Source organism: Pseudophryne corroboree, chromosome 7 (assembly GCF_028390025.1).
Source record: "Pseudophryne corroboree isolate aPseCor3 chromosome 7, aPseCor3.hap2, whole genome shotgun sequence".
Taxonomy (NCBI): Eukaryota; Metazoa; Chordata; class Amphibia; order Anura; family Myobatrachidae; genus Pseudophryne; species Pseudophryne corroboree.
In genome coordinates this window covers 42142152-42169470 of record NC_086450.1, presented here as the reverse complement: position 1 = coordinate 42169470, position 27319 = coordinate 42142152, and the positions used below count along the sequence as shown (strand labels likewise).

Genomic DNA, 27319 nt, shown 5'->3' with positions numbered 1-27319 from the left:
CAGGCTTAATACATCTGCCAATATGGGGCCTATTCATGAAGCAGTGATAAGAGTGGAGAAGTGAGCCTGTGGAGAAGTAGCCCAGGGCAACCGATCAGCTGCTCCGTACAAATGTATAGTATGCAAATTATAAATGTTACTTCAGTGCTGATTGGTTGCCATGGCCAACTTCTCCACAGGCTCACTTCTGCACACTTTTCACTGCTTCATGAATAGACCCATTGGTGTGTAGAAATGGTCTTTGTTTTACCCTCTCACCTAGGAATTCCCCTTTGTGGGAATCTTAATGTGTCTTGCTACAGCTTCAATTTCCCTGTGAAACATTAGGGAGGGGAAATAAAAACATATATAATATCTGTAAAACAATCATTATTCTGGTTGCATCATCCGTCATTTTCCTCCTCTGTACTTTGGATGAAACTGTGCATTGTTAATGGGATTATTGTGGTAATTAGAGTCCACGCACAGTTCTTTCTCCAGTGATAACAGCTGTGCAATGGGATCTTTCAGAGCGATGGGGTTCTTGCATTTTAGTTTCCTTAATGACTTTTACCTAATTTCTTCAGGAGAACAGGTTATGTAATTGGTGAATGTAAAACTTTGGCGAGGAAAACAGGACAGAAGTAAGTAGCGTGTAAGTGAAGAACTGCTTATCTCTTGTTGCGTCAAGATCAGGCAGTTGCGCGTCATCCGCAACATCCGCTAGCCCAATGCCAAAGCTGTAATCGAATGGAGGCTGTAGAACCATTGTTTATGCCAGTGCTTATTAAACTGTGTGCCGTGGCAGCCTGGTGTGCGTCTGGACACGTGCATGGGTCCAGGACCAATTCAGATTATTTATGGTCAATGTAATAGGCAAAACCATTGCCGGTAGCTGCCAATCATAAAATATGTGGATGAACAGAAGCGAATCCTTTCCCTCACCACGTAACTAAACCTAAGGGTGACATACAATTTACTTCATATTTCTTTCTAAATTTCTCAATAAGAAACTTTTGGCCTAGGGGTGCCGTGAAAAAAATTCTGATCCTCTAGTACCGCTTTTAGATCGCAATGCCGGGGGGTGTGGTATAATAGATAGACAGTGTCTAATTAGACAGTCAATAGATAGACAGTGACACCACATGTTAGACAGTCAAAAGGTCGACATGAAAATGATCGACATAAAAAAATACGCCATATTTCTCTGACGTCCTAAGTGGATGCTGGGACTCCGTAAGGACCATGGGGAATAGCGGCTCCGCAGGAGACTGGGCACAACTATAAAGAAAGCTTTAGGTCTAACTGGTGTGCACTGGCTCCTCCCACTATGACCCTCCTCCAGACTTCGGTTAGAATCTTGTGCCCGGCTGAGCTGGATGCACACTAGGGGCTCTCCTGAGCTCCTAGAAAAGAAAGTATATGTTAGGTTTTTTATTTTCAGTGAGATCTGCTGGCAACAGACTCACTGCTACGAGGGACTAAGGGGAGAAGAAGCGAACCTACCTGACTGGAGATAGTTTGGGCTTCTTAGGCTACTGGACACCATTAGCTCCAGAGGGATCGAACACAGGACCCGACCTCGATCGTTCGGTCCCGGAGCCGCGCCGCCGTCCCCCTTACAGAGCCAGAAGCATGAAGATGGTCCTGGAAATCGGCGGCAGAAGACTTCGGTCTTCAACAAGGTAGCGCACAGCACTGCAGCTGTGCGCCATTGCTCCTCATGCACACCTCACACTCCGGTCACTGATGGGTGCAGGGCGCTGGGGGGGGGCGCCCTGAGCAGCAATATTAACACCTTGGCTGGCAAAACATCACAATATATAGTCCCAGAGGCTATATATGTGATAAATACCCCTGCCAGAATCCATGTAAAAAGCGGGAGAAAAGTCAGCCGAAAAAGGGGCGGGGCTATCTCCCTCAGCACACTGGCGCCATTTTTCCCTCACAGCTCCGCTGGAAGGATCGCTCCCTGGCTCTCCCCTGCAGTTTCAAGCACAAAAGGGTAAAAGAGAGAGGGGGGGCACTAAATTTAGGCGCAGCAAATATATAATATAAGCAGCTATAAGGGAAAACACTCAATTATAGTGTAAATCCTTGTGTTATATAGCGCTCTGGTGTGTGCTGGCATACTCTCTCTCTGTCTCCCCAAAGGGCTTTGTGGGGTCCTGTCCTCTGTCAGAGCATTCCCTGTGTGTGTGCGGTGTGTCGGTACAGCTGTGTCGACATGTTTGATGAGGAGGCTTATGTGGAGGCGGAGCAGATGCCGATAAATGTGATGTCACCCCCTGCAGGGTCGACACCTGAGTGGATGGTTCTGTGGAAGGAATTACGCGACAGTGTCGACTCCTTGCATAAAAGGTTTGACGACATACCAAATATGGGACAGCCGGCTTCTCAGCCTGTACCTGCCCAGGCGTCTCAAAAGCCATCAGGGGCTCTAAAACGCCCGCTACCTCAGATGGCAGACACAGATGTCGACACGGATACTGACTCCAGTGTCGACGACGATGAGACAAATGTAACTTCCAATAGGGCCACACGTTATATGATTGATGCAATGAAAAATGTGTTGCATATTTCTGATGTTACCCCGGGTACCACAAAAAAGGGTATTATGTTTGGAGAGAAAAAACTACCAGTAGTTTTTCCTCCATCTGAGGAATTAAATGAAGTGTGTGAAGAAGCGTGGGCTTCCCCCCGATAAGAAACTGGTAATTTCTAAAAGGTTACTAATGGCGTACCCTTTCCCGCCAGAGGATAGGTCATGTTGGGAAACATCCCCTAGGGTGGATAAAGCGCTCACACGCTTGTCAAAGAAGGTGGCACTACCATCCCCGGATACGGCCGCCCTAAAGGAACCTGCTGAGAGAAAGTAGGAGGCTATCCTGAAGTCTGTATATACGCACACAGGTATTATACTGAGACCAGCTATTGCTTCAGCATGGATGTGCAGTGCTGCTGCTGCGTGGTCAGATTCCCTGTCGGAAAATATTGATACCCTAGACAGGGACACTATATTGCTAACCGTAGAGCATATTAAAGACGCAGTCTTATACATGAGAGATGCACAGAGGGATATTTGCCGGCTGGTATCTAAAATAAGTGCAATGTCCATTTCTGCCAGGAGAGGGTTATGGACTCGGCAGTGGACAGGTGATGCAGATTCTAAAAGGCACATGGAAGTTTTGCCTTATAAGGGTGAGGAGTTGTTCGGGGATGGTCTCTCGGACCTCGTTTCCACAGCAACAGCTGGGAAGTCTACATTTTTACCCCATGTTCCCTCACAGCCAAAGAAAGCACCGTATTATCAGGTACAGTCCTTTCGGCCCAATAAGGGCAAGCGGGTTAAAGGCGCGTCCTTTCTGCCCAGAGGCAGAGGTAGAGGGAAAAAGCTGCAGCATACAGCCAGTTCCCAGGAGCAAAAGTCCTCCCCCGCTTCCTCTAAGTCCACCGCATGACGCTGGGGCTCCACAGGCGAAGCCAGGTACGGTGGGGGCCCGTCTCAAAAACTTCAGCAATCAGTGGGCTCGCTCACGGGTGGATCCCTGGATCCTTCAAGTAGTATCTCAGGGGTACAATCTGGAATTCGAGACGTCTCCCCCCCGCCGTTTCCTCAAATCTGCCTTACCAACAACTCCCTCAGGCAGGGAGGCAGTGTTAGAGGCAATTCACAAGCTGTATTCCCAGCAGGTGATAGTCAAAGTGCCCCTACTTCAACAAGGACGGGGTTACTATTCCACAATGTTTGTGGTACCGAAACCGGACGGTTCGGTGAGACCCATTTTAAATTTGAAATCCTTGAACACATATATAAAAAAATTCAAGTTCAAGATGGAATCGCTCAGGGCGGTTATTGCAAGCCTGGACGAGGGGGATTACATGGTATCACTGGACATCAAGGATGCTTACCTGCATGTCCCCATTTACCATCCTCACCAGGAGTACCTCAGATTTGTGGTACAGGATTGTCATTACCAATTCCAGACGTTGCCGTTTGGTCTATCCACGGCTCCAAGGGTATTTACCAAGGTAATGGCCGAAATGATGATACTCCTTCGAAAGAAGGGAGTTTTAATTATACCGTACTTGGACGATCTCCTGATAAAGGCGAGGTCCAGGGAGCAGTTGTTGGTCGGGGTAGCACTATCTCGGGAGGTGCTATAACAGCACGGCTGGATTCTAAATATTCAAAAGTCACAGCTGGTCCCTACGACACGTCTACTGTTCCTGGGGATGGTTCTGGACACAGAACAGAAAAAAGTGTTTCTCCCGGAGGAGAAGGCCAAGGAGCTGTCATCTCTAGTCAGAGGCCTCCTAAAACCAAAACAGGTGTCGGTGCATCACTGCACGCGGATCCTGGGAAAGATGGTAGCTTCCTACGAAGCAATTCCATTCGGCAGGTTCCATGCAAGAACCTTTCAGTGGGACCTGTTGGACAAGTGGTCCGGATCGCATCTTCAGATGCATCGGCTGATAACCCTGTCTCCGAGGACCAGGGTGTCTCTGCTGTGGTGGCTGCAAAGTGCTCATCTTCAAGAGGGCCGCAGATTCGGCATACAGGACTGGGTCCTAGTGACCACGGATGCCAGCCTTCGGGGCTGGGGGGCAGTCACACAGGGAAGAAACTTCCAAGGACTATGGTCAAGTCAGGAGACTTCCCTACACATAATTATTCTGGAACTGAGGGCCATTTACAATGCCCTAAGTCAGGCAAAACCCCTGCTTCAAAACCAGCCGGTACTGATCCAGTCAGACAACATCACGGCAGTCGCCCATGTAAACCGACAGGGCGGCACAAGAAGCAGGACGGCGATGGCAGAAGCCACAAGGATTCTCCGATGGGCGGAAAATCACGTATTAGCACTGTCAGCAGTGTTCATTCCAGGAGTGGACAACTGGGAAGCAGACTTCCTCAGCATACACGACCTCCACCCGGGAGAGTGGGGACTTCATCCGGAAGTCTTTCAACTGATTGTAAACCGTTGGGAAAAGCCACAGGGGGACATGATGGCGTCCCGCCTAAACAAAAAGCTAGAAAGATATTGCGCCAGGTCGAGAGACCCTCAGGCGATAGCTGTGGACGCTCTAGTGACACCGTGGGTGTACCGGACGGTTTATGTGTTCCCTCCTCTTCCTCTCATACCAAAGGTACTGAGGATAATAAGGAGAAGAGGAGTAAGAACTATACTCATTGTTCCGGATTGGCCAAGAAGAGCTTGGTACCCGGAACTTCAAGAAATTATCTCAGAGGACCCATGGCCTCTGCCGCTCAGACAGGACCTGCTGCAGCAGGGGCCCTGTCTGTTCCAAGACTTACCGCGGCTGCGTTTGACGGCATGGCGGTTGAACACCGGATCCTGAAGGAAAAGGGCATTCCGGAGGAAGTCATTCCTACGCTGATTAAAGCTAGGAAAGAAGTTACCGCAAACCATTATCACCGCATTTGGCGAAAATATGTTGCGTGGTGTGAGGCCAGGAAGGCCCCAACGGAGGAATTTCAGCTGGGCCGTTTTCTGCACTTCCTACAGTCAGGGGTGACTATGGGCCTCAAATTGGGTTCCATTAAGGTCCAGATTTCGGCTCTATCGATTTTCTTCCAGAGAGAACTGGCTTCACTACCTGAAGTTCAGACTTTTGTTAAGGGAGTGCTGCATATTCAGCCCCCTTTTGTGCCTCCAGTGGCACCTTGGGATCTCAACGTGGTGTTGGATTTCCTAAAGTCACATTGGTTTGAGCCACTTAAAACCGTGGAATTGAAATATCTCACGTGGAAAGTGGTCATGTTGTTGGCCTTGGCTTCGGCCAGGCGTGTATCAGAATTGGCGGCTTTGTCATGTAAATGCCCTTATCTGATTTTCCATATGGATAGGGCAGAATTGAGTACTCGTCCCCAGTTTCTCCCTAAGGTGGTTTCAGCTTTTCATCTGAACCAACCTATCGTGGTGCCTGCGGCTACTAAAGACTTGGAGGCTTCCAAGTTGTTGGACGTAGTCAGGGCCCTGAAAATCTATGTTTCCAGGACAGCTGGAGTCAGAAAGACTGACTCGCTATTTATCCTGTATGCGCCCAACAAGTTGGGTGCACCTGCTTCAAAGCAGACTATTGCTCGCTGGATCTGTAGTACGATTCAGCTTGCACATTCTGCGGCTGGACTGCCGCATCCTAAATCAGTGAAAGCCCATTCCACGAGGAAGGTGGGCTCTTCTTGGGCGGCTGCCCGAGGGGTCTCGGCTTTACAACTTTGCCGAGCAGCTACTTGGTCGGGGTCAAACACATTTGCTAAATTCTACAAGTTTGACACCCTGGCTGAGGAGGACCTAGAGTTTGCCCATTCGGTGCTGCAGAGTCATCCGCACTCTCCCGCCCGTTTGGGAGCTTTGGTATAATCCCCATGGTCCTTACGGAGTCCCAGCATCCACTTAGGACGTCAGAGAAAATAAGAATTTACTCACCGGTAATTCTATTTCTCGTAGTCCGTAGTGGATGCTGGGCGCCCATCCCAAGTGCGGATTGTCTGCAATACTTGTATATAGTTATTGTTTAACTAAAGGGTTATTGTTATGAGCCATCTGTTGAGAGGCTCAGTTGTTGTCATACTGTTAACTGGGTATTGTATCACGAGTTATACGGTGTGGCTGGTATGAGTTTTACCCGGGATTCAAAATCCTTCCTTATTGTGTCAGCTCTTCCGGGCACAGTATCCTAACTGAAGTCTGGAGGAGGGTCATAGTGGGAGGAGCCAGTGCACACCAGTTAGACCTAAAGCTTTCTTTATAGTTGTGCCCAGTCTCCTGCGGAGCCGCTATTCCCCATGGTCCTTACGGAGTCCCAGCATCCACTACGGACTACGAGAAATAGAATTACCGGTGAGTAAATTCTTATTTTTTTATTTTTTTTTGCAGTTTTGGGGTTTGTGCGGATAGTTTTGTCATCTGGGATCCCTAATTGTAGAAAGGCATCCCCACGCTGGGCTCGCTACAAGGTTTATAACCAACTCTATGCCGACAGGGATAGAGAAGGTATATGAAAGTCCAAAAACATGTAAAAAAATGTTTTTTTTTAAAAACTGTGTCTACCTTTTATTGTCGTCTTTTTGACACTGTCGACCATTTGTACTGTCTTCCTTTTTATGTCGACCTTTTGATCCTGTCGTCCTAATGTCTGTCTAACGTATAGGGTGGAATTCAGATGTTTGAAAAGTCAGTTGGGTGTCTGGTTTTTCCTATCTAATAGACAGGGAAAAACAAACACCCAACCGACTTTTCAAACATTTGAATTCCCCCCCATAGTGTCTATCTGTTGACTGTCTAACTAAACATGTCTATCATCCGGATACCAATGCTGGGTCCCACCCGGGAATTGGAAACAGGTCCTTCCCGGGTGGCATTGGACCCTACACACCGCAATCCCGACCCAGCAATATGCCGGGTTGCGTTGCCATCCAGGGGGCAGGGACAGAGCCGGCATTGGAGGAGGGTGCCGAGGCGGCACTGGGGATGAGATCATCTCTGCGCTGCCTCTCCCTATGAGATCATCTCCGCGCTGCCTCTACCTGTACAGTGAACGGGTACTTGGTCGCATTGACCTGGGTAACCCACTCACACGGCGCCTGACCCGGGAATGACGCTTCTTATAACCCGGGTTAAATTACCGAGTCAGGTATTCGGCCATGGCCCCTTTCACACAGCACAGCGACCCGTGTTGACCTGGCAATATAACGTGTTGAAACCAGGTTATTTGTGTAGTGTTAAGGGGTATAGGGCGCCGTGATTCACAAAAGATTGAGAACCCGTGCTTTATGCAGACGTGGTTCATAGATGAGGTTTATTTTAGGAGTAGATTGTAACGTGGCTGCTGGTTTTTTGTTTGCTTTGTAACATCGGTGCGTGGCACAGGGTCATCAATGACTGCCCCATAGCTCTTGGACCATGGGCCAGGGTACTCCTATGAGTTTGTGTGTGGTTACCGTGTGCCTGGGTTTTACTCCCACAGTCAGATTAACCTAGTTCATTGGCTGCTGACCTGCGTGGTGGAGAATTCCTACTGTAAACGCCATTGGCCTGACGTGAATGGGTGAAACATTACCAAAGTGGCCGTATGTACAGGACATCCTTATAACCCAGTGCTATTAAGAGCACGTAATCTTCAGAATGTGACACGGAATGTTTCTTTTTGCCGTAAATCACTCTGTGTCTCCTATTTCATGCACCCTTTCCACCCCATGAGAGCACGGACCCACATTGCTAAAAAGCGCTAATCTTTGTTGACAGCTTATGATAGGAAATCTCCGTCCACCTGAAAAGGTTGTGCCAGCTCTCCCAAACAGCTGCCTCCTGCTTGCATGACGTGTATGCTTTAAGACGTGCCTTGCAGGCAGATAGTTCAATTATAGCCTCACACACCCTACCCTGCCTATTAAGAGCCATGACCTTGCCATTACAGCGTGCTTTGATTTCCTACGACGTGCTGTTTTGTTTTGTATTTTTTGTTGCCCATCACCCTAAGTTCTCTGTGTAACAGTCAAAGACTTTGAAGTCAGTTGTTTTTTTTTTTTTTTTTTTTACTGAAACTAAAGTGCTTTATTAGCAAGAAAGTCTCCTCCCTCTTTAATTAGTAATACGTGAGACTGGACGTCACTATCAATGAGCTGGTGACATGAATAATACACTGCATCAGGCCGTGAATTCGCACCTGGAGATTAGAATCCTGCAAACATAAAAGATTCCATTGGATTTTGCGCTGGGCATGTTTTTGACTCATAGTGTAATTATGTATACCATCAGTATGGAAGTACGGAGTTTTGTGTGCTTTAAAAAAAGGTAGTATATAAAACACCAAACTTTAAGTCTACTGAGTACTTCAGTCTTACACCCAGGCATTCCCTGTTGAAGATTTATAGAAGTATTTTTCAGCTTAATGGATCCGTTTTCAATATTTACCCCAAAATATATTCAAGAAGTAATTCTTCATTGGAGAAACACATTTTAAGCCGATTACACACTATGACATGTATCGTACAATGTATCATTCTGACGTGGATCGGGACAATATCGCCTACGCGTCATAAAGCGTCTACCTGCGATCTGACGTTCCTGGCTGTCGTACATTGGATCATCCAAACTGCTGTGCTGCTCGTCAGGTGGGATGATTCCATGGATGACACAATGGTGGTCATTCCGAGTTCGCTAGCTGCCCTTGTTCCAGCGCAGCGTTCAGGCTAAAAATCTGCACTTCTGCGCATGCGCGATGTACTTTCACAAAAGCTGATGCAGTTTCACATAAGGTCTAGCGACGCTTTTCAGTCACACTGCTGGCCGCAGAGTGATTGACAGGAAGTGGGTGTTTCTGGGTGGTAACTGACCGTTTTCCGGGAGTGTGCTGAAAAACGCAGGCGTGTCAGATACAAACGCAGGCATGCCAGGGGAAACGGGGGAGTGGCTGGCCGAACACAGGGCATGTTTGTGACATCAAAACAGGAACTAAATAGACTGAAGTGATCGCAAGGTAGGAGTAGGTCTGGAGCTACTCAGAAACTGCCAGAAAAAATTTAGCCGCCGTTCTGCGATCCTTTCGTTCGCACTTCTGCTAAGCTAAGATACACTCCCAGAGGCGGGCGGCTTAGCGTTTGCACCGCTGCTAAAAGCAGCTAGCGAGCGATCAACTCTGAATGAGGGCCAATGTGTTTTACATGTAGTATGTACAGGGTGTTTAAAAAAAAAAAAAAAAGGTAACTAAACTTCTTTTCATCCTCACACGTTGCTCATGATGCTGCCTGGTCTACCGGAAACCGAAAACGTCCTTTATTATGATTCGCCACGGAGCCTGTTTGCCGGCACATTTCCACCCAAGACAGGATAGTTTAGTTTGATGGTGCAGGACTCTGGAAATTGTCCCGGAACACAGTTGTTACGGAGGCCAGGGAAGGTCTGCCATGCTGTCCTGTCCCGTAACTTCGGAAATAACGTTCTCCACACCAGTCCCGTTCCTGGATGGCGTACTGTGGTATACCGGCTGTCACTCAACATTTACTGTAACAATATACACGAACAAATTTCAGTTACTTTTTTGTTTTTGTTTAAAACATCCTGTATTGCGTCGCCCTGTCGTTGGGTCACGCCATCGCATAGTGGGGGTCATTCCGAGTTGTTCGCTCGTTATTTTTTCTCGCATCGGAGCGATTAGTCGCTAATGCGCATGCGCAATGTCCGCAGTGCAACTGCGCCAAGTAAATTTGCTATGCAGTTAGGTATTTTACTCACGGCATTACGAGGTTTTTTCTTCGTTCTGGTGATCGTAATGTGATTGACAGGAAGTGGGTGTTTCTGGGCGGAAACAGGCCGTTTTATGGGTGTGTGCGAAAAAACGCTACCGTTTAAACGCGGGAGTAGCTGGAGAAACGGAGGAGTGTCTGGCCGAACGCTGGGTGTGTTTGTGACGTCAAACCAGGAACGACGAGCACTGAACTGATCGCAGATGCCGAGTAAGTCTGGAGCTACTCAGAAACTGCTAAGAAGTGTCTATGCGCAATTTTGCTAATCTTTCTTTCGCAATTTTGATAAGCTAAGATTCACTCCCAGTAGGCGGCGGCTTAGTGTGTGTAAAGCTACTAAAAGCAGCTAGTGAGCGAACAACTCGGAATGAGGGCCAGTGTGTACCCAGCCTTCCAAGTAAAGTTAAACCTCAATATTACAGTTTTCCTTAACATGTGTGGATTGCAGCCTTGTGTATAATGCCTTGCTAATTTGACATGCACATAAAAGCAGTAGTAGGCAATACAGTTGATCGCTCTAACACATACATGTAATTTTCTTGTCTAGCAGACACTTTACAATAAGCTATACATGTAAGGTCGGAGGTCAAACAGAACGGTTGTCCCCTGCAGCCTATATTGTGTGATTTCCCTTTCCGTGCTGTGGAGATCTGTCTGCAGCTCTCTGTAAGGGTCAAGTGACCACACAGCGCATAGATAGAGGCCGCCCACTCTTTCGGCTGGGCTACTGGGACTGCTTGGCTGTCACTTGTCACGTCAGGCTTGCTTAAAAAATTTAAATAATGCTTTTGTTAATGTTTTATAAGGAGATGTTAATACAATGCTCAAAAAAAGAAAATATCCTCTGGTACCAAAACCTAATTATTTATTAACTTTTTATATAGCGCTAGTGTGTATTCACCTAATACATGTTGATCTGAACAGCACTGAATGGACTCCGTATACTTGGACAGTTATTAGATGCCAATAAAACATATTAGACGTTTATTTTAATTTATACTAAATATGTATTGTGAAGTACACGGGCATAATTACTTTCTGGAAAACTTATACCCTATATATTTGTGTTGAGTAGATGCTGCCATATTGAACATTAAAAAGCTTTTGCTGTAGACTGTGCTAGAGCCCGATTGTCATGGAAAAGAGATGTATGCTTTCCAGTAATCTCTGGACGAGGGAAAGAATTTAGGGGTCTATTCATGAAGCAGTGAAAAGTGTGAAGAAGTTGCCCATGGCAACCAACCAGCTGCTCCATACAATTGTATGCAAATTATAAATGTTACTTCAATGCTGATTGGTTGCCATGGGCAACTTCTCCACTGGCTCACTTCTCCACACTTTTCACTGTTTTATGGATTAGACCCCTTAGGGTGCACAGACAGATGTCACGTACCTATCGTTTCTTCAGCCACATGGATTGTCAGCTGTAAACTGCTTCAATATCTGCCAGCTTTGTTTATTGCGGACGCCATGCTTTAAGAGACACTTTTCAAATGATAGTTGTAAATAGCCTGCCAATGGGGGTCATTCCGACCCGTTCGCACGCAGCGGTTTATCGCTGCGGTGCGGATTGCGCATGCGCGGCGGCCTCAGTGCGCGACGTTGCCCGGCGACAGGGGTCGCCGGGTTACATCGCGTCTAGAGAAGAAAGCGGTCGCAGAGCAGACCGCTAAGAAGATTGACAGGAAGAAGGCGTACCCGGGCGGATCCGGAGCGTTGAAGACCATTTTTCGGGGAGTGGTGAGTAAAACGCAGGCGTGTCCAGCAGAACGGAGGGCGGATGTCTGACGTCGGAGCCGGCTCCAGCATCGCAGGGACCGTCGCACAGGGTAAGTATGTCCAGGGCTAGTCTAGTTTTGCTTGAACTTTTTTTAGCTTAGCAGGGCTGCACAAGTGATCGCAGCCCTGCTAAGCTAAAATACACTCCCTATGGGCGTGGACTAGTTGATCGCAGCAGCAGCTAAAGTTGCTGGCTGCGATCAACTCTGAATGACCACCAATGTTCTGAGGATTTGATAAGCTTGTCGTCTGTATTTCATTATCCTGTTTTATGGCACATCTGCATTTCTTTGTGTTATTGTGTAATCAGGGACCTCCTACTTTTACTACTCGGTCAGTGTTGCTGGGGGGTTGCTTTTAACAAAACGATTGAAATTAACATGAAGATTTAAGTTATCATCTGCTTTGTATAAAGATGGATTTTGCATAGTGTACAGATTTACAGTAACATAAATATTGAGGGCCCGGTCTTGTTGCAAAAGGCGCTGGATCAGATTGAATCTGCCGTCAGCCACCCATTTAGAGATATCAACCATGAGTCTTTCAGTTGGATAATTTGGGGAAGATCCTCTTGTCCTGGTTACATAAACTCTTACTTCGGGAGTTTTCCTAAAACGGTTGTACAGGGAGGGACACGGCCAGGTGCGCGATGTGTGAGTCTTCATACAGGCTCAATAAAACATAAAAGGAAAATAATGTAAACAACATATTCTGCTAAAGAAAACTACTACTACCACCTAAAATCCTTTAAAAATGACCCCTGTCTGTGAGGCCAAGCCTGGTTTCATGACTGCGTTTTTTCCTAATTGTAAAGCGCACTTTCAATTAATGTTAATAAATATATCAGTGATCTCTGTTGAGAATTGGGTATGAAGAATTCTCGGAAGGAAAAGGAGTATTCAGTATCTTGCAGGACACTGATTGGAGACCTTGTTTTGGGTGGAACGGGCTCCTTGTTTCTGCAGTACCCATCCGAAGACCTGGCTTTCCAGATGTACAGCGCACTTTGAGTTATGGGTCCAAGGTACAAGAGAATAGTTTAAGCCAGGGGTTCTCAAATCCAGTTCCCAAGTACCACCAACAGGTGATATGTTGTGGATGTCTGTAATCAACCAGCGGCGAGTTAATCTGTGTTGGGATCGGTAATTATCCTGCCTGCTTCCACAGACAGAAATCAACAAAATGTGATATGTTGGGACAACTTGAGGCTGTGGCTGAGAACCACTGGTTTAAGTAGAAGGTCCTCAGCTGCAGCAGCTTTTTATTTAAGTTAAAGATTTAGGATTCTAGCATAGGTCAGGACAGATTGGGGTCGGGTGACCAGCGGTTACCATATCGATGCCGGGATCCCGGCCGCCAGGGGGACGAGGGCAATTTTTTTTAAAATTGTGATTGGAGTTATCGAAGATTTTTGTGGTCCATATAAATAGCGACAACCTTCCATTTGATGTTGATCTAGAGATAATTCTACTTCTTCTCCAACTGAGGAAGCATTTACCCTCAGAATCATGAGGCAGGTGGACCTGGGAGCCGTATACAAAAACTGCAGTAACAAACGTTCTTCTTCAGGGATGTTCGGGTGGCGTTCTCTCCTTTCTTGGTGAGAGCAGTAACTGGAGCAGTCTCAGACGAGCTGTTAATGAAACTGGGTATAATAATTGGCAACGCTGAGGAATGTCTGACTTGGCTTTTGCAGCCAGAGGCCAGTTCAGGTCCCCTGAAACCTTTAGATTAGATGATTTCCACATTAGGACTTCAGTTGGATCCTATTCCATTGTCTTAGCCAAAGATATATATATATTTGTTTTTTGCTTGTTTCTTCTAATTTTATTATATATATATATATATATATATATATATATATATATATATATATATATCTCCATACAGCATAACGCCGGCACTCTGGATGCCCCCTAGAGCTTGCTTACTCTGGTGCCCTCCACCTGGGTTTGGCAACCCCCATATGTAGATCAAAAAATGAGGCGGCACTCAGAGATTTGTTAAAAACCAAACAGGTGTGTATTCAAATCATCACATCACATCAACGTTTCGGGGAACAAATCCCCTTCATCAGGATGAACAAACAGTGCAGAAAGTGAAATATATAGACAGACTCACCCAAGGAGACTTCCCACTGCACATCACCGCAGTCCCAGCATACCTGGCTCCGCCTCCCTTACTTCCGGGTATGTCACTTCCTGCGGAAGTGACAAAACGGGTCCCTGGCTGGTAACCACGGTGATGCTGTAAACAAAACAGAGGATCATCAATGGGACCAATAATCAGCACTCCGTGACAGAAATTTCCAAGACATTATGTCTTATTCTATATTATAATTCAGCAAAAAAGCTTATTTAGAGTAAGACCCACTCTGGGGATAGAAAGTGCATCTAGTGCTTTTGGAAGCCACCTGGCTTAACATTAAAGGTGCATAAAGTAAACATCAGGTAAAATTTATAAAGTGGCTCTGTGTAAAGTGTATTAAAAGCGCTGATTCATATCCACATGAAAATTCCTCCTTAGTGCATTACCAAATTACATAAAAAGCACTTAGTGACATAAAGTAAAAAAAGAGAGAACATATAAACATTACACAGATGTACTGACAAGGCATAAAAACAATACAACTGCACCTCTTTTTGTAAACAACAGCAGTACATTTAGTAACAGCACCACTTAGTGTGAAAACTTGTTCAATATAACTTAGCAGTCATTACTTTCAGATTGATAAACATACATTTTCGCCGTTTAAAGGAAGTGGCTAAGGCCCAGTGTCTCATTCAGCCCTTTTGGTCGTAGAGTATCCAATCTATGGATCCACCTAGATTCTAATTGGAGTAATTTTTTGGCTCTGTTACCCCCCGTATGGATTCAGGCACGTGATCTATAATGCGATATTTTAAAGTAGCCATATTATGTTTCCATAACCAGCCAGGGACCCGTTTTGTCACTTCCGCAGGAAGTGACATACCCGGAAGTAAGGGAGGCGGAGCCAGGTATGCTGGGACTGCGGTGATGTGCAGTGGGAAGTCTCCTTGGGTGAGTCTGTCTATATATTTCACTTTCTGCACTGTTTGTTCATCCTAATGAAGGGGATTTGTTCCCCGAAACGTTGATGTGATGTGATGATTTGAATACACACCTGTTTGCTTTTCAACAAATCTCTGAGTGCCGCCTCATTTTTTGATCTATATATATATATATATATATAAAATATAGATAGAGATATATTTTTATATATATATATATATATATATATATATATATGTGTGTGTGTGTGTGTGCTTATGTACTCTGTAATTGGGCGCTGCGGAACCCTTGTGGCGCCATATAAATAAAGGATAATAATTAATAATAATAATATAAATAATATATATAAAATATATATATATATATATATATATATATATATATATATATATAGCATTATCTTGTAGGCATTGTAGCATCGTCTGGACAGATTTCCGATCAGAGGAGAAATACGAAAAGAAAATTTAAATATAGTTCAAGTAGGCTCTGTGGCAACAATGTGTTTTTTTTTTTATATAAAACATTTGGTTAATGATTGAAACCCTGTCGCTGTATTGAAAATCATCATTGTTCATATAGTCCATCGCATTATTGACAACTCTTCCCCTTCTTTTATCCATAAATAAACTATGGGTGCCTTGTTACATAGCTAAAAACACGTGATAATGATTTCTGGTATCAATAATGTTGCCAGTCGATGGTGATATTTTGTAGAGGACTCGGTAGTAAGTGCGAGGTCTGAGACTGGTATTCTCAATCACAAAGCAAAGGAACAGAGGGGCAGATGTACTAAGCCTGGAGAAGTGATAAAGCAGAGTGATAAGTGCAAGGTGATACCGCACCAGCCAATCAGCTCCAATATGTAAATTGACAGAAGCTGATTGGCTTCCACTTATCACTGCTTTATCACTTCTCTAGGCTTAATACATCTGCCCCATTGCTTTTAAGCTGGATTTGTGGTCACCGCTACTACTTTTTAGATCCCTCTTGTAGTAATAAATGCGATAGTGTAGCAATGCGGGCACCTCCCGGCTGCTGGTGCAGCATTCTCTAGAGTGAAGCTGTCGCAGAGCTAGAAGTCCAGGGACAAGGCAGATGGTTCCAGCAGGTGTAAAGGAGTTTTTATTTACTCGTTTCCCAGACTCTTAAATGCTCAGCGGCTTCCTCAGAAAATAATAAGAAGTAAGGAGAGACTAGATTCTGCATAGTTGGCAGAAGGGAATTGGGAACATCTTTTTTTCCAGGTAAGAGTTGTACAGTAAGTGGACCCTCTGAAAAGTTGGTTTTCTAAGACCAAAGTATGCTTCTGAAGCTGTGACAGTCCAAGGATTAGTGGAAATCCCAATGGAGTACATGAGTGTGATGTAAAACATCATAATAAAACCTAATAGGAATGGTTTTAAAATGAGCAGGTAATGGTATAAAATATTCCTTTATCAGGAGACCTTCGCTATTGCAGGAAAATGTAAATCATTTTTCTATTCCTTGGAGAGGCGTCATCACCTCCTGATGTGATCTGACTGGAATGTTCCATGTTCTGAGCATTAGTTGACAATTACTCTTCACAAAATCCAAATGCAATCATAGAGGTTTATGTAGCAAGCAGTGAAAAAAGTGGAGAAGTTTCCCATAGCAGCCAATTAGCCATGCGGTAGCATTTATCAAGTGCATTCTATAAAATGATAGGTAGAAGATGATTTGGTTGCTTTGGGCGACTTGTTCACTGGTCCCTTTCTCTACTCTTTATACTGTTTGATACATCAACCCCATAGACCCTGTACTTCTCCCCCATAGACCCTGTACCTCTCCTTAGAGAGATGGGGAGGAAACATTTTGCACAGACTCCTTGATAGATGGAAGTAAGGAGGCAATAGAACTGTTCTCATACAAGCTTTGTCTTGGGGGCAGATGTATTAAGCCTGGAGAAGTGATAAAGTGGAAGGTGATAACGCATCAGACAATCAGCTCCTAACTGTCATGTTATAGGCTGGGTTTGAAAAATGACAGTTAGGAGCTGATTGGCTGGTGCGTTATCACTAGTGATGATCGGATTCGGTTTTACTCGGTTTTACTCGGTTCTCAAAACCGAATCTTATTGGCTCACTGATGTCACGTGTTTTGGATAGCCAATAAGATTATTACCCTTTATTGCACCAGCAATAAAGCTGTCAGTTGTAGCCGGAACATATGAAGATAACAAGGTGTCCTCTGAGACCTGTTAGATTGTGGCAACTAACGCTTCATTGTCTTCTCACAAATCTTTCTTCTATAGTCCAGAATTGGATGGAATATTACATAAGGTCATAATAATAATAATGGTGCTCTGTCATAGAGATAAGAAGCTGGAAGATGCTGAGAAGGTTGTCTGGCCTGCCGTAGACCTTGGGAAAGAAAGATATAAAGGAAGAAAACCTAAATGCTACAAAGTGCTGAATAGTAGTGCTACGTTACTGGACATAGGTTTACTTCTCACCAGATTATTTTCTGTGTGGAGTTAGTATGTTCTCACCATGTGTGAGCGGATTTCCTCCAGTTGACCTGGTTTCCTCCTGCAAATGCCTAATGCTATGTTTGACAGAGCTTTGACGTCTACTGACAGAGCCTCCTCACTATGGGGTACTAAGGTGTGAGGGTTTTGTTGTTGCCCATAGCAACCGAACAGATTCTACCTATTATCTTCTAGAAGCAGCTAGATAAATGTTGAGTAGAATCTTGTTGCTAAGGCCAACATCACCAGCTATAGAAAAAAAACCCACCTTAGTAAATTTACCTCAATGTCTCTCCACACAGCACAGAGCGACCGGCATACTAGTCCCGTGTTAGTGCAGACAATACACTTCGTGTACTGAACTTTTGGGCAGTCTAGGTGGATAGCAGTTTGATGCCATCTGATGTTGGTCATTACAATTAGCTGGATGCGTGGGCATCTGTACACTTTACTGCTGCAAGTGTTGTGAGGTACAATAAATGCTTCAGACAAGATGATCAAACCTCTTTCCATCATAATCCGCAATGTAGGGAGGCATGACTGTAACTTGCCTCTTCACTCTTCTTGTACCATAGCTGAGGACTCGTCCACTGGCAGCATTAATAGAACCTTGTGAGCATCATGCCTGGAGATTTAGTGTGGCATGACCATAACATGACTTGTTTGTGTTCCTCTGTGAGAAAACCCGAGCATCATTCAAAGTTTTGAATTTTTAAAGATGCGCAGTTGAGAGTGTTTTAACCTATGGCATTATAGTCTGGTACGGAAACTATAGCGTCCGTGAGCAAGGAGAGTTAGAGCGCTTGGTTCGCTCAGCTGGTAAAATTATCGGGGTCCAGCTGCAGACTGTTACGATTTTTTCCCCCCAAAAAAATAACCACTCAGAAATTGTCGTGGTTTTTTATGAGTGAATTAGGTGAAGAATATGAATTTAACCCTATCCAAAATTATTGTAGTTAAAAAAAAAAAAAAAAGAAGACATTGGAACATTGATCAGGAACATCGGTAAGATCGTGACCATCGCAAATTTAGTTTTAAGGCTACGGCCACACATAGTGGCCAAGCGCTGAACGTGACACGCTTGGCCACATGCAGGTGCACACACGTGCGGTAGTCGTGCATACATTTCAATGAATGTGTGCACACAAACCCCCCCCTCCCTAAGTGCTGGGCCACACACAGTGGTCAAGCAGCAGGACCTGCTTGGCCACTGTGTGTGGCTGGGCACTTAGAGCCCGGACAGCTACCAGGTACACAGGTGGGGCTTGGGAGCAATGATTTACACTTACCAGCGGCTGCTATTGTCAGCAGCTGGTGGGGGGGCGGATCCTGCCGCGCTGACTGAAGATCGGCAGCACGGTCACACTGGGAGCTGGAAGATTCCCCTCCCTGCCGCTGCTAACACTATCTGACTGGTCGCATCCTGTGTGACCAGGTCAGATAGAGCACTTGCATGCATGGTCGCATCTGATGCCACCATGCCAGGCAAGTGGTTAAAGATCTATTTGCAGCAAGATTGCTAAATAGAGCTAGGGGTATACTGTCTGATTCTAGCCATCTGTCTGCTTATCTTTTTACTAAGTTGCCCTCTGGCAAGCGTTTGAGATCAGTGAAGGCACGCACAGAGCGTCTACGGAACATGTCCTTTCCAACTGCCGTGCGCATGTTAAACACTCACTGTGAATAATGTTGTCATCTCTCTAATGCGTGTTATTGTGTGCTTTTTTTTTTTTTTATACCTATGTCATAACTTTTATCATCGTCTGGTGTGTTGTACAGATCGAATTCCGTTGTCAATTCTTGTTTGATAATGACAATGAACGTATCATAAGTTTTTAGCTCTTTCCAGTGCTGGATAAAGGCCACATGGGCCTGGAGCTGAAAATGTTCAAGGGCCTATTGTGAGAACTGTAGGAGGTGTGGCCAGTGCTGTGAGGGTGTGGCCAGTGAAATGTGGGTGTGTACAAAATACTTAAGTATAAAAATCGCCTCCTTTTGTGAGGAAAATAAAAATATAATTTGAATACTTATGATTTAGGGCAAACTGTGGGGTCACATGATGGACCTATTTTTATGTGGAGGTCTGAGGCTGCAGATCCATCCACCCCGTTGTCAATCTGGTCCTTTCATCCAATAGCATCATATCCGTGCAATTATTTAGCTAAATCCAGCTAGTTATTATAGTGCTCCTGTACCATGAGGATTCTCACATGATGCATGGGGAGCCATACCTGTCCACGTCCAGTCACTTCTCTCCACCAGCTGCCCCAGTATCACATTGGCACACTTTAGCCACTTTACGCACACGTGTTAGCTCTTTTTATCTATAGTATGGCAATTAAGATTGATTTATTTATTTATTATTTTTCTCCGTTTCCATTTTCAACCCAAGCTAGTGAAATTCAGGGTATTTATTTATTATTAGCAGTTTCTTATATAGCGCAGCATATTCCGTTGCGCTTTACAAATAGAACAACAGTTATAGAACAAAACTGGCCACAAACAGACAGACGTAGAGGTAGGAAGGCCCTGCTCGCAAGCTTACAATCTATAGGGAAATAGGCATTGATACACAAGGATAGATGCTACCTATTGCATAATGGTTCACCAAATTGCTAGGTTCTTAATGGGTTGTATGATGTGATCACCCAGCAGTGTTGGAAGACAAAATATGTGAGGTTATGTGGACTGTACAGAGAGGATGTAACTGGATAGGGAAGCATTGGTTATGTGAGTGGGTAGGTACTAGACTGGTGTTTGGGAGTTATTAACTGGAAAACCACAGGGTCTACACAGGGTGTGTGTGGGGGGGGGGGGGGGGGATGAGTGGGGGGGAAGGTTTGGAGATTTTTGCTGTTTAGTATTAGCTTATTCTTATATTTACTTGTTTTTGCCTGTTTTTGTTTTAGCTTATTCTTATATTTACTTGTTTTTGCCTGTTTTTGTTTTAGCTTATTCTTATATTTACTTGTTTTTGCCTGTTTTTGTTTTAGCTTATTCTTATATTTACTTGTTTTTGCCTGTTTTGTTTGGACTTTCTTTCCTGTAGACACAAACATGCCGATGTGTGATCTATATTTACACACACACAGATAGTGCTCTCTTTAGAAACCGTTCTTGTTGTAACAGTTATTACTTTCTCTGCAGGGGCCCAGAAGACACATGTTTTGAATGTGGAGTATTTCCAGCAATCCTCAGTTTCCCTCTAGATTATCCGTTGAGTCCACCAAAAATGAGGTTTACCTGTGAGATGTTTCACCCAAACAGTAAGTGGCCGAACTACAAGCCAACCAACAAGGATAACTCTGTCTCTCCCTATTCAGTTGCCCTTTTAAGGGGGATATCCAATTACCCACGGTCATAATTGTCTCGCCAGGGGCTACCCTATTAGCACCGATGTGGCGTGTTCCTCCCCCTGATGCCGGCACTTATCTCTAATTATGCTTCATGTAGGCTGAGGCACCTGAAGCATAATCCGTATAATTATAAGCATAATCTGCCAGAGCCGCGGTAACACTAGGGATCAGGGACTTATCCCCGATCCCATGTGTTATCGCACGATCGCGGGTCCGTTTTCACCCGATATACTTAAATATGGAGAAACGGTTTAAATGCTAGTTTTTATTGCCCTTCCAAATCCATTTTTTGTCTAGCCACAGTATAAGAAGTATCCTGATAATATGCTCCTGGTTTTTTTCTTAAACTTTTATACAGCATTTGTTTTATAAGAAGGGATGTTAGATTATGGGGTATATTCAATTAGGGTCGGAAGCTGATGTCTGTCGAAAAGACGTCAGTTTTCGACTTTTTAAGGTCGCATCGCGATTCGACCTATTCAGTCCCTGCTATTTTTATTCGACAAGTCGGGGAATTCGACTTGTCGAATAGTACGTGAATCGGTGGTATAGCTGCCGATTCACGTACTTTTGAGGGAAACGGGGCCAAATTCGACAGGATTTGGCCCCGTTTCCGACCATCTCAGTCAGACATAAAAAAATGTCGGACTGAGTTGAGGGACCTTACAGGAGGATAGGGGGGGGGAAGACGGGGGAGAGCAGCACAGCGCTGCAGGAGGATGTCACACAGCCGCGCCACTCACGGCAGCGTCCACCCGGCTCCAGCAAGTGAGGTCACGCTTGCTGGAGCCGGGTGGACACTGCCGTGAGGTCTGGCGGCTGTGAGACATCCTCCTGCAGCGCTGCTCTCCTCCGTCTGCCCGCGGCTCTTCCCACTGGTCTCGCCCCTCTCCTCTGCTCACAGGTCTCATCTCAATTCGACTTTTTTTAAAGTCAAATTGAGATGGGATAGAATAGGGGTTGTCGGATCCACATACAAATGCATCTCGGAATTGATCCGACCCTAATTGAATATACCCCTATGGCTGTAATAAACCAGTAAAGCACGAGGTATATAGAAAACCCCAAATAGCGCTGAATAATATATATGCATACCCATCTATGTATATATAAAAATAATATTTAAAATAGCAGATATATATATATATATATATAATGTATTTTAGAGTGAGAGAGCTAAATATACCTCCCGGCAATCAGATATACTGTATATCAGTGTCCAATATAACTGTATGATAAGCCAGTAAAGCAAACTCTTTATATGAATATCTGACCCAAGAGCGTTAATGAATCCTCTCCCGCCCCACTAGTAAGTACATTGTTGGGTAACCCTCCCCGTGATTTGCTCTGGATAAGATGATTCCTGCTCTGTCCTATAGCCAGGGACCGCTACAGATTCAGCACTACTCTGTTATCTATTGGAATTACTGTAGTGAATCTCTCCTGTTATCCAAAGGCCAGAGCAGCGGGGAAAGTGATCACAGGGGGTCCTGGTTGTATAAGAGTGCTAGATGGTAGTGGTCTTAGGAGAGGAACCCAACCAACCTACACTTATTGAGAAGGAAATGTGTTTAACAATCATAGGGGGGGGGGGGAATTCAAATGTGTGAAAAGTCGGTTGGGTGTCTGTTTCTCCCTGTCTATTAGATAGGAGAAAACAGACTTCCAACTGACTTTTCAAACATTTGAATCTTCCCCGTTAAATCCAATTTTAAGCAATATTGTAACAATTTCTTGATTTGAGTATGTGTACACCAAGACACTCTGCCGCTATGGTCGGTCTGAGACTAGATACAGATGTCCCTCGTGAAATTGGAGGTTGTGCCAATATTCTTTTAAGTTTGTAAGAAGTCAGGGAAGACCTTTCCCTCCGTCACCAGCAGTTATCAGAAGATTACACCGTCCGTTACTCTCCCTGTAATTCTGTGTACCGCTCCCTGTGTTGCAGTATACCCAGACGGCAGAGTGTGCATCTCCATCCTGCATGCTCCAGGAGATGACCCCATGGGGTACGAGAGCAGCGCAGAGCGCTGGAGCCCTGTGCAGAGCGTAGAGAAGATCCTGCTGTCCGTGGTCAGCATGCTAGCAGGTACTGCTCCGTCTTACACCGGGTATTTGCGGAGCCCTTTGCAATGTTCTATTACCCCACATTAAACCGTTACATGGGCCATAGAGATGTACTGTATGTATTCTTGAAATATTCTGTCTGTAATTACCATTTATGTTTGAGTTTTAGCAATTGCATTTGCACCACTTATCTGTCTACCAATTACAGGTTGAGTATCCCTTATCCAAAATGATTGGGACCAGAAGTATTTTGGATATTGGAATTTTCCGGATTTTGGAATAATTGCATACCATAATGAGATATCATGGTGATGGGACCTAAATTAGTGTTCACTCTAGGCTGTTTTAGCAGGGCGCCGCGCCCTGCCCGTTTTTTAGCAGGCAAAACCCGCCCCTGCCCCTTTTGCGGCGCCCTGCTAGAACAGCCGCCCGCTCCCTGCCCTCCCGGCGTGTATAGATGCCGTGCGCATGCGCGCGGCATCCATTCACGCATTGGGAGAGGGCTGGGGGAAGCCCAGCACCGACGGAGGTGCTGGGCACGCCCCCAACAGTGACGTCGCCGGCCACAGACGCTCTCTATAGTAGCGTCTGTGGGCCGCACCGCCCCCTAAAATGACGTAGGCGTGGCCACGCCCCCTAATTTGCGTGGCCGCGCCCCCGCACACATATGCCCTCGGAGTCCGGCGCCCTGCCCCTTTTCACTCCTAGAGTAAACACTATAAATCTAAGCACAGAATGCATTTATGTTTCATATACACCTTATACACACAGCCTGGAGATAATTGAATACAATATTTTGAATAACTTGTGTATTAAACAAAGTTTGTGTACATTGAGCCATCAGAAAACAAAGGTTTCACTATCTCAGTCTCGCTCAAAAAATTCTGTATTTCGGAATATTTGTATATGGGATACTCAACCTGTACCTCTTAGCCTTTTGTTTTAGTTAAGAGACTGGGCTGGCTGCCAGTGCACCCTCTTGGTTGTACCTTAGCCAGGCTGCTCAGTTGGCATCTCCATCTAACTTGTCAGATTGATTATAGTCAAGGAAACATTTTCCAGAGCATTAGGATGTTCACTTTATCAGACAGGACTAATAATCCATGTTATTCAGCAGGCCCCTGTGCCAAGATCCGTTTTCCCCTTGAAATCAGACACAACAGTATAGGCTGGCTGAAGTGGTGATAGGATCAAGTACGGTTCGGGAACGGTGGCAGGAATGTAACTGGGTAACTTGACAAATCCTGTGGGTGGTCTTCAGTTTGCCGGCTGTTGGGATCCTGGCACACAGTATACCGGCGCCGGAATCCCGACAGCCGGCATACCGACACCTTTTCTCCCTCTTGGTGGTCCACGACCCCCCTGGAGGGATCGCCACCGTGCCCGCAGCGTGGCAAGTGCAGCGAGTCCGCAAGGGGCTCATTTGCGCTCGCCGAGCTGTCGGTATGCCGACGGTTGGGATTCCAGCGCCGATATGCTGGCCGCCGGCATACCCTATTACACCCAATCCTGTAGGGATAAGAGAGTCAGAAAAAAACTATCTTATATTTATTTATGTATTGCAGAACCCAATGACGAAAGCGGAGCCAACGTGGATGCTTCGAAGATGTGGAGGGAAGACCGTGAGCAGTTTAACAGAATCGCCAGGCAGACTGTGCAGAAATCTTTGGGCTTGTGAGGAGACACATTCTGTACCGGACTTGATCATAAATGCGTGTTCCCATTATTGCCCCATAGCTGCTGACTGACCATCCTCCCATCGCTGGGGTCAGTGACCTCTCACCTCTCAGTAGGAGGTATCTGCATGACTGCGTTTGTTTCCAATAGGAGGGCTCCATTACTGCACATCCTGGCATTTTGTTACAGGGAGAATGTTAATTGGGCATCTCATAGATGTTGTATGTATCAGAATCTATTGAAAACATTGCACACTTACAGTACAAATACCACATTTGTACAAGGACTCTGTACCCTGAATATGATCTCTGTAGTACAATCCATCACAGTATTTTGTAACTGCACATTAACGTCTAAATATATTTGAAAATTGCTCGAGTCTGCTCTGAAATTGAATGCATAAAGTCAATTGCTATTGAAGTAGTGATCTGATGTTTGTAAGTGGGCGCTGCCAGGAGAATTGCCAGTAATGAAGGATAATTGTTTCTGAGTGGGCATGGCTGGGATAGGTAAATGCTCTGTATTCAGTGGAGTGCTGCAGCTCCATAGTTGTATAGATGGTTGTGGAACCTTTTATATACAAGGTCGGGCGTCAGATAGGTATCTGATAATCCAGCATTGTTATTATGTAATGAGATTTAAGCAGTTACAGTAACATGTTCCTCTTAATGATCTTATTTTATAAATTACTGATCTGCAGCATGTCTATGGGGTGTACTCCGTTCATGTTGGATCCCTTCCGACAGAAAGGATCCGACGTGAGTATTCAATGCCCAGCCAAACCCGACAGGTTTGGCCTGTTCCCGACAATGTCAATCCGACTTTTTTTAAAGTCGGATTGACATTGTTGGAAACGGGGCTAAAACCTGTCGGGTTTGGCCGCAATTCCGACAGTACATGTGGATCAGCGGCTTAAGCCGCAGATCCGCGTGCTTTCCGGCAGGTTTCCGACAAGTTGGATTTCCCGACTTGTTGGAAAAAAGGGGACAGCATTGAATAGGTCGGAACCCCTTCCGACCTAAAACAGAGGGAAACTGCCGTCTTTCCGACAAGATGGCAGTTTCCAACTTCAGTTGAATACCCCCCTATATACGGGTTGGGTACGAAATTCCAGGAGTCTGTATCCCGAGAGACAGAATCCCGACACCCGTTACAGGATGTGTTTGAAAATGATATGAGAGGTTGGCTGGTACTTTATCTCCGTCCACTTTATCTCTCTCTAAGGCTTAGGATATAGGGGGTCATTCCGACCCGATCGCTCGCTGCAGTTTGTCGCAGCGATCGGGTCGGAACTGCGCATGCGCAGTTGAGACAGAGGTGGTCGCTGGGTGGGAGGGGGCTGGACGGCAGCGTTAAGCCGCCGTTTAGTAGGCGCGGTCCGGCCAACGCTGGCTTGGCCGGACCGTTGGGGGGGCTTGCCGCGGTGGCTGCGTGACGTCTCACGCAGCCACTGCGGCGACACACAACTCCCGTCCAGCCGCAGGAGCTGCGCTGGCCGGGAGTTACTCCACAAAGATGGCAGTTTCCCACCCTATATCCTAAGCCTTAGAGAGAGATAAAGTGGACGGAGATAAAGTACCAGCCAACCTCTCATATCATTTTTCAAACACATCCTGTAACGGGTGTCGGGATTCTGTCTCTCGGGATACAGACTCCTGGAATTTCGTACCCAACCCGTATATAGGGGGATATTCAACTGAAGTTGGAAACTGCCGTCTTGTCGGAAATACAAAGGTATCGCCTCTGTGCGATGCTTTTGTATTTGTGCGGGGGGGGCACTGACATGCGGAGCGGACTAGCCCTGTGCTGGGCGTCCCCCCGCATGTCAGGGAAGAGGATCGTAGCTGTGCTAAATTTAGCACAGCAACGATCAACTCGGAATGACCCCCATAGACCCCTTAATTGCACTTGCACCGGAAACTAGTACCTAGACCCCTAAGTCACTCATGGAAGGAGGAACCAGCATCACCCTCTAAATTGTGGAACCTGCTGCAGAGGATGGACAGAGTCTGATAGACCCATTTAGTTAAGTGTAAATACTACATTTGTAATATTCAGATCAGTAATACATATAGGGCCTAATTCAGGTCTGATCGATGGTGTCCGAATTCACAAATGGCTGATTATCGATCATCTGCGCATGTGTACGGATTGTAACGCGCACGCACGAGGCCAAACTGCAAAAGAATTCAACGTCTTTTTTGATCGCTAGGCGTACGCAGGTTGATTGACAGGAAGAGGACGTTTGGGGGTGGTAATTGGCCGTTTTCTGGGAGTGTCAGGAAAAAACAACAGGTATTCCAAAGCTTTTTCAGGGCGTGTGTGTGACGTCAGCTCCAGCCCCGATCAGCCTGTTTGTATTGCACTGCAGGAGTAGGTTCTGGGCTACGCACACACTGCACACACTGGAAAAAAACATTTGCTGGTGAGTGAGTTGCAAACGGATTTGGAGCTGACCGCCATTTGCAAAGCTTTTCGCACGGCGTACGCACACTTGCACAGGGCGGATTTTCACTGTGTCTGGGAGGCGTCTATCTGGTTGCAAACCTCTGCAAATTCGCAGAAGAACGATCCAGTCTGAGTTAGGCCCATAGTTTGGTAGATGTTAATGTCATATAGAGGATTTACATTTTAAATTAAGTTTTTGAAATATTTACTAAAGTGCAG

At 45.6% G+C, this 27319-nt stretch overlaps 1 protein-coding gene across 2 annotated transcripts in view; it reads left to right on the top strand.

Annotated features, from left to right (window-relative positions):
- UBE2G2 (ubiquitin conjugating enzyme E2 G2) overlaps positions 1-25030 on the top strand; it is a 123296-nt gene extending 98266 nt beyond the window's left edge. Inside the window, exons 4-7 of one of the 2 annotated variants that reach the window (XM_063933078.1) lie at positions 567-623; positions 20700-20818; positions 22857-22997; positions 24541-25030. In XM_063933078.1, the coding sequence (XP_063789148.1) occupies positions 567-623; positions 20700-20818; positions 22857-22997; positions 24541-24653 (430 nt within the window). In that variant the 3' untranslated portion in view covers positions 24654-25030. The remainder of the gene's footprint in view (positions 1-566; positions 624-20699; positions 20819-22856; positions 22998-24540) is intronic. The other variant, XM_063933079.1, reaches the window with a different exon arrangement.
- The last annotated feature ends 2289 nt before the right edge of the window (positions 25031-27319 follow it).